General features: G+C 36.9%; 1 protein-coding gene across 5 annotated transcripts in view; it reads left to right on the top strand.

Moving 5' to 3' along the window:
• WNK3 (WNK lysine deficient protein kinase 3) overlaps positions 1 to 13,158 on the top strand; it is a 185,118-nt gene that overhangs the window by 117,315 nt on the left and 54,645 nt on the right. For all 5 annotated transcript variants that reach the window (XM_045470598.1, XM_045470599.1, XM_045470597.1 and 2 more), the window contains exon 12: positions 7,157 to 7,304. In XM_045470598.1, coding sequence (XP_045326554.1) covers positions 7,157 to 7,304 — 148 coding nt within the window. The remainder of the gene's footprint in view (positions 1 to 7,156; positions 7,305 to 13,158) is intronic.

Below are 13,158 nucleotides of genomic sequence, written 5' to 3'. Positions count from 1 at the left end.
TTGAACAATTTTGACATCATTCATTTTTATTTTTTTTACTAGAATTGTAGTGTTTTATTATGTACTTGTTTTATTGAGGTATAACTGACATACAAACTTATATTAGTTTCAAGTATACAACATAATGATTTGATATTTGTATATATTGCAAAATGATCACCACGGTAAGTGTAGTGAACATCTATCACCATACAGAGTAACAGAATTTCTTTTCTTATGATGAGAACTTTAATCTGTTAGCAACTTTGAAATATATAATACAATATTAATAACTGTAGTCACCATGATGTACATGACATCCCAGGAATTACTTATTTTATAACTGGAAGTTTATATCTTTTGACTGCCTTCACCCATTCTGCCCAACCCAATTTCACATGTCTGACAACCTCTGGCAATGATTAATCATTAATCTGTTCTGTATATATGAGTCTGCTTGGTTTTTTTTCTTTTAATTCCACATATAACTAAGATCATATGATATTTGTCTTTCTCTTTCTGACTTATTTCACTTAGCATGAGAAATATAGTGAGGAAAATGGTGTCCTCAGGGTCCATTTATGTTGTTACAAATAGCAAGACTCCATACATTTTTATGGCCAAATAGTATTCCTCTCTGTGTGTGTGTGTGTGTGTGTGTGTGTGTGTACGTACACACATGGGTATGTGTAAACATGTATATACCATATTTCTCTTTTTCCTTTAAATATGTGTTTTTTTCATTTTTTTAACATTCAACGTTTTATTAGTTTCAGTTGTACAACATAGTGATTCAACAACTTCAAATGATTCACAGTGCTCATTATGACAAGTGTACTCCTTAATCCCCATTACCTGTTTAACCCATTCCCCTCACCCTCTTCCACTCTGGTGATACTCACTTTGTTCTTTATAATTAGGAGTCTGTTTCTTCATTTGTCTCTCTCTCCTCTCTAAATTTTTTTCCCTTTGCTCATTTGTTTTTCTTCAGTTCCACATATGAGTGGAATTATATGGTATTTGTCTTTCTCTAACTTATTTTGCATAGCATTATACTCTCTGGCTCCACCATGTCATTGCAAATAGCATGATTTCATTCATTTTTATGGCTGAATAGTACTCCATTGTATATATATACACCACCTCTTTTTTATCCTTTCATCAATCAATGGACACTTGGACTGCTTCCATAATTTGGCTATTATAAATAATACTGCAATAAACATTAGTATGCATGTATCCCTTTGAATTAGTGTTTTTGTATTCCTTGGGTAAATCCCCATTTAATGTAATTGCTGGATCATAGGGTAGTTCTATTTTTAACTTTTTGAGGAACCTCCATAATGTTTTCCACAGTGGCTGCAACAGTTTTTATTCTCACCAAAAGTGCAGTAGCGTTCCTTTTTCTCCACATCCTCACCAACACTTGTTGATTCTTCTGTTGTTGATTTTAAGCATTCTGGCAGGTGTGAGATATCTTATTGTAGCTTTGGTAACATTTCTCTGATGATAAGTGATACTGAACATCTCTTCATATGTCTGTCGTCCATCTGAATGTCTTCTTTGGAGAAATGTTTGGTCATTCCTTCTGCCCATTTTTAAATTGGGATTATTTGTCTTTGTGGTGTAGAGTTTTGTAATTTATATATTTTTAGTACTAACCCTTTATTGAATATTGTCATTTGCAAATGCCTTATCCCATTCAGTAGGTTGTCTATCGGTTTTGTTGACTATTTCCTTGGCTATGCAGAAGCTTTTCATTTTGATGTAGTTCTAATAGTTCATTTTTACTTTTGTTTCTGTTGCCTCAGGAGACATCCTAGAAAGAAGTCACTACAGCCTGTGTCAAAGAACATACTGCCTGTGATCTTTTCTAGGATTTTTATGGTTTCATGTCTCATGTTTAGGTCTTTAATTCATTTTGAATTTATTCTTACATATGGTGTAAGAAAGTGATCCAGTTTCATTGTTTTGCATGTTGTCCAGTTTTCCCAACACCATTTGTTGAAGAGACATTCTTTTCCCATTGGACATTCTTCCCTGCTTTGTCGAAGATTCATTGACCTATAGTTGTGGGTTTGTTTCTGGAATTCTGTTCTGTCCTATTGATCTATGTGTCTATTTTTGTACTGTTTTGATTATTACAGTTTTGTAATATAACTTGAAGTCTGGAATTGTGATGCCTCCAGCTTTACTTTTCTTTTTCAACATTGCTTTGGCTTTTCAGGGTCTTTTGTGGTTTCATACAAATTTTAGGATCATTTATTCTGGTTCTGTGAAAAAACATGTTGGTATTTTGTTAGGTATTGCAATGAATATGTAGATTACTTTGGGCAGTATAGACATTTTAACAATATTTATTCTTCTAATTCCTCAGCATGGAATGTCTTTCCATTTCATTGTGTCATCTTGGATTTCTTTCATCAGTGTTTTATAGTTTTCAGAGTACAGATCTTTCACCTTTTTGGTTAGGTTTATTCCTAAATATTTTATTATTTTTGGTACAATTGTAAATGGGATTGCTTTCTTAATTTCTCTTTCTGCTGTTACATTATTGGTGTACAGAAATGCAACAGATTTCTGTATATTGATTTTGTATCCTGTGACCTTACTGCATTTCTTCATCAGTTACAGTAGTTTTGTGGTGGAGTCTTTTTGGGTTTTCTATATTTTGTATCATGTCATCTGCAATAGTGAAAGTTTTACTTCTTCATATGAATTTGGATGCCTTTTTATTTTTTTGTTGTTGTTGTCTGATTTCTGTGGCTAAGACTTCCAGTACTATGTTGAATAAAAGTGGTAAGAGTATACATCTTTGTCTTGTTGCTGACCTTAGAGGAAAATCTCAGTTCTTCCCCATTAAGTATGATGTTGCCTGTGGGATTTATGTAGATGGCCTCTATTATGTTGAGATATGTTTCCTCTAAACCTATTTTGTTGAGGGTTTTTGTCAAGAATTGATGTTGTACTTTGTCAAATGCTTTTTTTCTGCATCTATTGAAATGATCATATGGTTCTTATCTTTTCTCTTATTGATATGATGTAATACATTGAGTGATTTGCCAATATTGAGTCACTCTTGAAACCCTGGAATAAGTCCCACTTGATTGTGGTGGATGATGTTTTTAATGTATTGTTGGATTCAGTGTGCTAGTATGTTGTTGAGGACTTTTGCATGTATATTCAGCAGGAATAAGGGATATTGGCCTGTGGTTCTCTTTTCTATGGTGTCTTTATCTGGTTTTGGTATCAGGGTAATGCTGGCTTCATAGAATGAATTTGGAAGTTTTATTTCCTTTGCTATTTTTTGGCATAGTTTGAGAAGAGTAAGTATTAACTCTTCTTTAAATGTTTGGTAGAATTTGCCTGTGAAGCCATCTGGTCCTGGACGTTTGTTTGTTGGGAGTTTTTTGATTATTGATTCCATTCCTTTGCTGGTTATCCATCTGCTAAGATTTTCTATTTCTTCATGTTTCAATTTGGGGAGTTTATATGTTTCTATGAATTTATCCATGTTTTCTAGATTGTCCAGTTTGATGGCATATAGATTTTCATAATACACTCTTATAATTGTTCATATTTCTATAGTGTTGGCTGTTATTTATCCTCCCTTATTTGTGATTTTGTCTATTTGGGTCCTTTCTCCTTTTTTTTTGATAAGTCTAACTAGAGGTCTACCAATTTTATTAATTTTTTTCAAAGAACCAGTTCCTGATTTCATTGATTTGTTCTATTGTTTCTTTAGTTTCTATATCACTTATTTCTGCTCTAATATTTATTATTTCATTCCTTTTGCTGGTTTTAGGTTTTGTTTGTTGTACTTTTTCTGTCAGAGAAACTGAGTGTAAGGTTAGGTGATTTATTTGAGGTTGTTTTTTTTTGTTTGTTTGTTTGTTTGTTTTTTGCTTCTTGAGGTAGGCCTGAATTGCCTTGAACTTCCCTCTTAGAACTGCTTTTGCTCCATCCCAGAGGTTTTGGAACCTTGTGTTTTCATTTTCATTTGTTTCCATGTGCTATTATTTCTTCCTTGATTTCCTGGTTGAGCCATTCATTGTTTAGTAGCATGTTATTTAACCTGCATGTATTTGTGATCTTTACAGATTTTTTTCCTGTGGTTGACTTCTAGTTTTGTAGCATTGTGGCCTGAAAATATGCATGGTATGACTTAAATCTTCTTCAATTTCTCTGATCATTGATGATTTTCCTTATTGATATATTTGGATTTTTTCTCTTTGTTCTTTACATACTTATTAATGATTTTTGATACATGGTTAACATTAGGTTTGTATATAACGTCTTAAGCATATAGCTGTATATATTAATTTTATCATCATTTAAAATTAGAACCATTCTTTACTTCTCTCCTGCCCACATTTTAGGTATATTTTATCATATTTCCCATATTTACATATTTGACACATTTTCCTTTTATTTTGTGAATGCCTTGTCTGATTTTTGACAGAAATATTATTTTTTACTCCTTTTGTTTCCTACTTTTATACTGTCACTTTTGGTCTCTCCTTTCCACTCAAAGAGTCCCCTTAAATATTTCTTACAGGGTTGGTTTTTTGGTCATGAACTCCTTTAGTTTTTATTTGCCTAGGAAGCTCTTTATCTCTCCTTCTATTCTGATTGATAGCCTTGCTGAATAGAGTATTCTTAGCTACAGATTTTTCCCATTCAGCAGTTTGAATATATAAGGCCACTCACTTTTGGCTTGCAAAGTTTCTGCTGAAAAATCCCCTGCTAGCCTTTTTGGGTTTCTAGCCTTTTGGGTATCTTCTTTTGCCTTGCTGCTTTAAAATTTTTTTCTTTATCACTATATTTTGCCAGTTTAATTACAATATATCTTGGTGTTGACCTCCTTTTGTTAATTTTGATGGGAGTTCCCTGTGCCTCCTGGATCTGGATGTCTGTTACCTTCCCCAGATCAGGGAAGTTTTCAGCTATTATTTTTTCAAGTAAATTTTGTACCCTCTTTTGTCTTCCTTCTTCTGGGACTCCTATAATATGAATATTATTACATTTGGTGGAGTCACTGTGTTCCCTAAGTCTGTTTTCATTTTTCATAGTTCTTTTCTCTCTTGTTCAACTTGATTACTTTCCATTATTCTGTCTTCTAGGTCACTGAGTTGTTCCTCTGCTTCTTCCATCCTGCTGTTCATTCCATCTAGCATGCTTCTCATTTGGTTTATTGAGCCCTTTATCAATGCTATTTTATTCCTTATCTCTGTGTTAAGGGTCTCACTGATGTCTTCTACTCTTTTCTCAAGTCCAGTGAGTATCTTTGTGATCATTACTTTAAATTCTCTATTGGGCATGTTACTTATTTCTGTTTTGCTTAGATCTCTGGCCATGGCCTTGTACTGTTCTTTAATTTGGGATAAATTTCTCTGTCTTTTCATTTTACCTACATTTCTGTGTCCATTTGTCTGTGTTAGGAAATAAGCTACATCTTCTGTTCCTCAGGGTAATGATCTTATGATGAAGAGATCCTGTAGTGCCCTGCCATGTAGTGTCCCCTGTTTCCCTAGGCCTGGTGCTTCCTGGAGTGTCTCCAGTGTGTTCTGCATGTGCTCTTATGTTTTGTCTTTGCTGCTGTATCCTTTAGGTCAGTCGTCTATAGAGGCTTTGTTTGCCTATTACAAGGAATGTCTGGTCCCTGCTCTGAATGTGGCACGTTTTAACTTAGATGTGCTCTGGTCTGTTTGTGAAATGAGACCTGTTGCCACTGCTGCTGTACCTGAGGCTCCTCAAAACTCCTGAGTGGGAAGGTGTGGTGTGAGCAGGGTTTGGAGCCAGTTTTCTAGAGGAGGGGACTGCTAAGGCATCAGTGGAAAATGAGAAGAGTGGTTCCACTGGAATATGGGGGACAGAGCTTGGTGTAAGCGAGTGTTGGTGTTGTGTTGGTTCCTATAGGTGTCCCTGTGCTTATGCTTAGGGTCAGTGGAGAGAAGTGGCACTGTCTTGTTACTTTCTTCCTGAAGATTTCTCTCCGTGAACACTGCCTCTCTTGGATGTGGTCCAAAATAAACAAATAACCCTCTCCACTGTATGTGCCAGGTACTTTTCATATCACTGTTTCTGTGCTGTGTACCCACAGGTTGTTTGCCTGCCTTCTCTGCAAGAGCAACATAATGCCCTCCATGCTGTATCCTAGCCAAGCCCAGTGACCTTTAAAACTGCAGACTTTATGCCCCTCTAGTTGCCAGCAGTCATGAAATTTGGCCCCTCTTGCTTTACAAGCCAATTGCTATGGAATTTGTTTCCCCCAAGCACTCCCCTTCGTGTTAGTCTGTCTCACCCTTCTCTACAACCAGTGCATTCTCTCCACTCCCATGGTCATGGTCCATTTCACTCCCCAACCACATCTCTGCACTTTTTACCTTCTTCCATGTGGCCTCTTTTCTACCTTTAGTTGTGTAGTATGCTCTGCCAGTCTTCAGGTCATTTTCTGGTGTATTTAGGAATATTTGATAGTTATCTGGTTGTATTTGTGGGACAAGGTGAGCTTAGAGTACTCCTACTCCACTGCTATCTTCCAACAACCCACTAGTACATTTTCTTCATTGGATTTTCATTTTTTGTTCTTTCTCTTGCCCTATTCCTTTCTTCTTCACTTGGTATATCTATATATACCCTATTGATTTTTTTCACATAAACAGGTATATTTTGAGTGAAAATTGGTTTTTAGAAGTTTTATTTGAACAAATTAATAATATACCCAAAAAACAAACAAGATAAAGCTGATCAAGAGAATCCTCTGATAAAAGGTTCCACAGAGGTCCATCACTGACAGTGTTTTTCTTTCATTCCCACTAGTGTCAGGTGATTGCCAAATAAATACATATTATCTCAGTGTTTCATAATTTTTAAAAACATCTTTATTGAGATATAATTCACATACTATTAAATTCACCCTTAAATGGGTGTACAATTTGCTATTTGTATATTCTCACATATTATATTTCTTATTTATTTTCCTTAAATTCGTAATGTATTATTTTATAATTGGAAGTTGTCTAGAATTTTGCCATGAGAATGGAATTATTCTAGCTATCATAGAATTTCCGATGATAATTCTGATTTGGGTTAAATATTGGGCTTTGAGAATTATGGCATAGTGTTTGCTCTGAGAAATTGAATAGGAGTTGCTTTTTTTTTTTTAAATAACTAGTCTGAATCAAGATGTAGCAGCTGTGAAGGAAAACATCAATACTCCTGATAACCTATATGGAAATGGCAAACAAGATCGGAGCAAACAAAGAAGAGCTTCCTGTCCTCGACCAGAGAAGGGGACTAAATTCCAACTTACTGTGCTTCAGGTCAGTGTGTAAATATTATTTGCTTAAGAGTGTGTGTAGAGGTCTGTGTTGACAGAGAGAGGCCATGTTTCTTAAGAGGTGAGTATAAAGCGTGTGAAGCGCTAATGTTTCTCTCATTAAAATTTTTCTGATAACAATATTATGTATTAGGAAGTATAGGCCAAATACAAGGAAGAAAATGAAATTCACTTTTTTCATCTTTTTTCTATATGTATGTGTAGTATTTTACATTATTAAGGTTGTAATAGTACTAGTAATAGTAGCAAATGTTTTCTTTTTTGGTAGACACCTTAAATGTTATGCATTTGTGTTATCATTTAATCCTTCAGTAAACCTGTATGATAGGTGTTAGCATACTCATGTTTACAAATGAAGATATTGAAGATTAGAGGGGTAAAGCAATTTGCCTATGGTCATTGAACTAGCAATTGATAGTCTGATTGGAATCCAAACTTTAAAGCTGATATTTCTAACTAATTGGTATATACATCTTGGATGGATGCTTAAACCATTGTATAATTTCATATTCTTCCTTTTTTTTTGCTGAACACACACACACATATATTTTAATTTCATTAAGTTTTTAATTTTAATTTTAGTATAGTTAATATACAATGTTATATTAGTTTCAGTTGTACAATATAGTTACTCAAAAATCATATATATCACTTAGTGCTCATCATAAGTGTACTCTTTAATACCCATCACTTATTTTATCCATCCCCCATGCACATGCCCTCTGGTGATCATCAGTTTGTTCTCTATAGTTAGGAGTCTGTTTCTTGAGTGTCTCTCTCTCCTTCTCTCTTTTATTTTAATCTTCCACTTCTTTGTTTTGTTTCTTAAATCCTATATATGAGTAAAATCTTATGGTATTTGTCTTTCTCTGACTGACTTATTGCACTTAGCATTATATTGTTGAACTACATCCATTTTGTTGCAAATAACAAGATTTCATTCTTTTTTATGTCTGAGTAACCTACTTTGTATGTATATACCATATCTTTCAATTTTTTTTAATGTTTATTTATTTGTGAGACAAAGAGACAGAGACAGAGAGAGCATGAGAGGGAGGAGGGGCAGCGAGAGGGGGAGACACAGAATCTGAAGCAGGCTCCAGGGTCTGAGCTGTTAGCACAGAGCCCAATGCGGGGCTCGAACCCACAGACTGCAAGATCATGACCTGAGCTGAAGTCGGACACTCAACTGACTGAGCCACCCAGGCACCCCAACCATATCTTTTTAAAAAAATTTTTTAATGTTTATTTTTAAGAGAGAGAGTACATGTACATGATTGGGGGAGGGGTGGAGAGACAGGGACAGAGGATCCAAAGTGGGCTCTTTGCTGTCAGCACAGAGGTTCAAACTCATGAACTGTGAGATCATGACGTAAGCCAAAGTCAGACGCTTAACCAACTGAGCCACCCAGGCACCCCATATCTTCTTTATCCGTTCATCAATCGATGGACATTTGTACTGCTTCCATATCTTGGCTACTGTAAATGCTGCTATTAACATAGGGGTGCATGTATCCCTTTGAATTAGTGTTTATGTATCCTTAATGTAAACACCTAGTAGTGTGATTACTGAATCATAGGGTAGTTTTGTTTTTAACATTTTGAGGAACCTCCATACTGTCTTCCACAGTGGCTATACCAGTTTGCATTTTCAGCAACAGTGCATGAGGGTTCCCTTTTCTACACATCCTCATAAACACCTGTTGTTACTTGTGTTGTTGATTTTAGTCATTGTGACAGGTGTGAGGTGATATCTCATTATAGTTTTGATTGCAATGCCATGATGATAAGTGATGATGAGCATTTTCATGTGTCTTTTGGCCTGAGTATCTTCTTTGGAGAAATGTCTGTTTAAGTCTTCTGACAACTTTTTAATTCGATTATTTGTTTTTGTATGTTGAGTTTTATAAATTCTTTATATATTTTGCATACTAGCCCTTTATTGGATATGTAATTTGCAAGTATCTTCTCCCATTCCATAGGTTGCCTTTTAGTTTGTTTTTTTTTAATTTTTTTTTAATGTTTATTTATTTTTGAGACAGAGAGAGACAGAGCATGAACAGGGGAGGGGCAGAGAGAGAGGGAGACACAGAATCCGAAACAGGCTCCAGGCTCCAAGCTGCCAGCACAGAGCCCGACGCGGGGCTCGAACTCACGGACCGTGAGATCATGACCTGAGCCAAAGTCGGACGCTTAACCGACCAAGCCACCCAGGCGCCCTGCCTTTTAGTTTTTTTAGTTGTTTCCTTTGATGTGCAGAAGCTTTTTATTTTGATGTCATCCCAGTAGATCATTTTTGCTTTTGTTTCCTTTTCCTCAGGAGATATAAATAGAAAGAATTTGCTACTGCTGATTTCAAAGAAGTTAATGCCTGTGTTCTCTTCTAGGAATTTTACAGTTTCAGGTCTCACATTCAAATCTTTAATCCATTTTGAACTTATTTATGTGTATGGTATACGAAAGAGGTGGAATTTCATTCTTTTGCATGTTGCTGTCCAGTTTTTCCAACACCATTTGTTGAATGGACTGTCCTTTTACCATTGCATATTGTTTCCTGCTTTGTCAGAGATTAATTAACCCTGAAGTTGTGGGTTTATTCTGCATCTTCTATTTCTTTTCATTGGTTTTTGTGTCTCTTTGTGCCCGTACCATACTGTTTGATTACTATAGCTTGGGAGTATAACTTGAAATCCAGAATTGTGATGTCTTCAACTTTGCTTTTCCTTTTCAAAATTGATTATTTGCATCTATGTTCATCAGGGATATTGGCCTGTAGTTCTCTTTTTGAGTGGTGTCTTTATCTGGATTTTGTATCAGAGTAATGCTGGCCTCATAGAGTGGATTTGGAAGTTTTGCTTCCTTTTCTATTTTTTTTGGAATAGTTTGAGAAGAATAGGTATTAACTCTTCTTTAAATTTTGTTAAAATTCACCTGTGAAGCCATCTGGTCCCTAACTTTTGTTTGTTGGGAATTTTTTGATTACTGACTCAATTTCTTTGCTGGTTGTCTCTGTTCAAATTTTCTATTTCCTTCTGTTTCAGTTTTGGTAGTTTATATGTTTCTAGGAATTTATCCATTTCTTCTAGATTATCCAATTTGTTGGCATATAGTTTTTCATAGTATTCTCTTATGATTATATGTTTTTTTTTTAAAAAAAATTTTTTTTCAACGTTTATTTATTTTTGGGACAGAGAGAGACAGAGCATGAACGGGGGAGGGGCAGAGAGAGAGGGAGACACAGAATCGGAAACAGGCTCCAGGCTCTGAGCCATCAGCCCAGAGCCCGACGCGGGGCTCGAACTCACGGACCGCGAGATCGTGACCTGGCTGAAGTCGGACGCTTAACCGACTGCGCCACCCAGGCGCCCCATGATTATATGTTTGATATTGGTTATTATTTCTCTTTTCTCGTTTGTGATTTTATTTATTTGAGCCCTTTCTCTTTTTTCTTGACAAGTCTGACTAGAGGTTTAACAATTTTATAATTTTTTTCAAAGAACCAGCTCCTGGTGTCATTGATCTGTTCTATTGTTTGTTTTGTTTTGTTTTGTTTTGTTTTGTTTTGCTTTGCTATGTTTTGTTTTTAGTTTCTATATCTTTTATTTCTAATCCCATCTTTGTTATTTCCATTTTTCTTCTGGTTTTAGGTTTTGACCGTTGTACTTTTTCTACCTCCTTTAGGTGCATGGTCAGGTTGTTTATTTGAGATATTCCTTCCTTCTTGAGGTAGACCTGTATTGTTGTAAATTCCCTCTTAGAACCACTTTTGCTACATCCCAGAGGTTTTGGATCATTGTGTTTTCATTTTCATTTGTTTCCCCGTACTTTTTTTTTTAATTTTTATTTTTTTAACTTTATTTTTTATTTTTTAAAATTTACATCCAAACTAGTTAGTATATAGTGAAGCAATGATTTCACTAGATTCCTTAATGCCCCTTACCCATTTAGCCCGTCCCCCCTCCCAAAACCCCTGGGGACTATGTGCCATCGAGGCCAGGCCATGAGTTTGGGCTCAATGTGCGATGGTGGCTGGGGATCGCAGTTGGGCAGGATACACGAGGGTGGTGGGTGTGCATAGCTGGATATGGTGCTGCTGACATGCCTGTTGCCCTTTGGCTGCTGTGCACCTGTTGCTAGGCAGGGTACCTGTGTGTCTTTAACATAATTTGCCCTGAGTATAGGGCCAAGGCTTGCAGGCTTGGAGTAGGCAATCCTCAGCAGAACTCACGGGTGTGGAATACTGCTGGTGGGTTAGGTAGCAAGCGTCTGTGCAGTCTCACCTTCTGCAGGTGTCTCTGTGCTTATGCTATGGGCAGGGGACAAAACTGGCATGTGCCAGCTCCCTCATTTTAGGAAAAGTCCCCAATACAGTCCAAAATCAGTATGAACAGATCTGACTCCTGTTTCCCCCGGCTTTGTATAAGCTGCCATTTTTATGTTGCCTCTCTGCAGTTTGCTGTCTCTTTAAGGGTGGCAACCCACCTGTCATTCACCCACCTGGCTTGCCCAGTGCTGAGTCAGCTGACCTATAAAGCTCCAGGTTGTAAGCCCCACTGGTTTTACAAACTCATAGAATGTAGTCCCTCTTGTGTGTGTGTGTGTGTGTGTGTGTGTGTGTGTGTGGTTTTTTAAGAGAGAGAACGTGAACAGGGCAGATGGAGAGAGAGAGAGAATATCTTAAGCAGACTCTGTGCTCAGTGTGGAGCCTATTGCATGCCTTGATCCCATGCCCCTGGGATTATAACCTGAGCTGAAATTGAGTCAGGTGCTCAACAGACTTTGCCACCCAGGTGCCCCTGCCCCTCTGGTTCTTAGAGCCAAACTTTATGGGGATCAATATTTCTCCTGTGAACTCCCTGGTGTGAGGGTCAGTTTCTCTGCTCTGTTTATGCACATAACTTTATTCCTTTTGTGGGCAGCCTCTTTGGCCTCTGACCTTCTTAACTTTTCAAATGCAGCTTCATCTCTAGTTGTGGAGTTTGTTTTGCCTGTCTTTGGATCACTCTCCAGTTTATTGACTTGGGTGTGGATGATATCTAGTTGAAAATGTAGGAAGGGTTGAGCTCTGCATCCTCCTACTCCACCATCTTCCCAAGCTCTGACTCTCTTCTGACCGTTCTGTAATGGGCTTATATTTTTGTGTTGAGTTTTAGAAGTTTTTCATATATTTTGTTTTTTTTTAATTTTTATTTTTTTAAGTTTTATGAGATATAATTGACATATAACATTATAAACGTTAAAGGTGTACACATAATGATTTATGTATATATTGATGTTTTTAAATTTTTTTTATATTTAAATTTTAGTTAACATTCAGTGCAGTATTGGTTTCAGGAATGGAATTTTGTGATTGATTACTTACATACAAAACCCAGTGCTCGAGAAAGACCTCGGACTGAGACTGAGAGGGATCCAATCTCTAACTGCGGGGCTTTCTTCAGACTGGGGCCAGCTCCCTGTTCCCACAGCTGGGGAGGAGGGGAGCCACGCCTGGGTGCGATTGTAGGTCACAGGCTCAGTCTGCAGCTTGAGAAAGCGGTTCCCTTCCTGGAGGGCTCCATGATAGTACAGAACCTGCCTTCGTCTGCCGCCAACCCCCCCCCCCCGCCCGCCATTTCTCCTCCTTATCTCTTCCCTCCCCTTGGCTGGTTACTCTGGTTTTTAGTCTGTCTGAACAGGCATATTTAATGCATTGTCTTGATGCATGTTCTTCTTTACACTGTCCTTCTTTACACTCCTTTCTCTCTCTCTGGAATAATCAAGCCATATAGTTTCTCTTTATGGGTAATTTTATCTTCGTTTCATTTTCCCCACCTCCTTCTTTATTTTCCTTTCTC

This window comes from Leopardus geoffroyi, chromosome X (genome assembly GCF_018350155.1).
Source record: "Leopardus geoffroyi isolate Oge1 chromosome X, O.geoffroyi_Oge1_pat1.0, whole genome shotgun sequence".
NCBI lineage: Eukaryota > Metazoa > Chordata > Mammalia > Carnivora > Felidae > Leopardus > Leopardus geoffroyi.
Note: the sequence above shows the minus strand (reverse complement) of the source record. Positions and strands in the feature narration are given on the sequence as shown.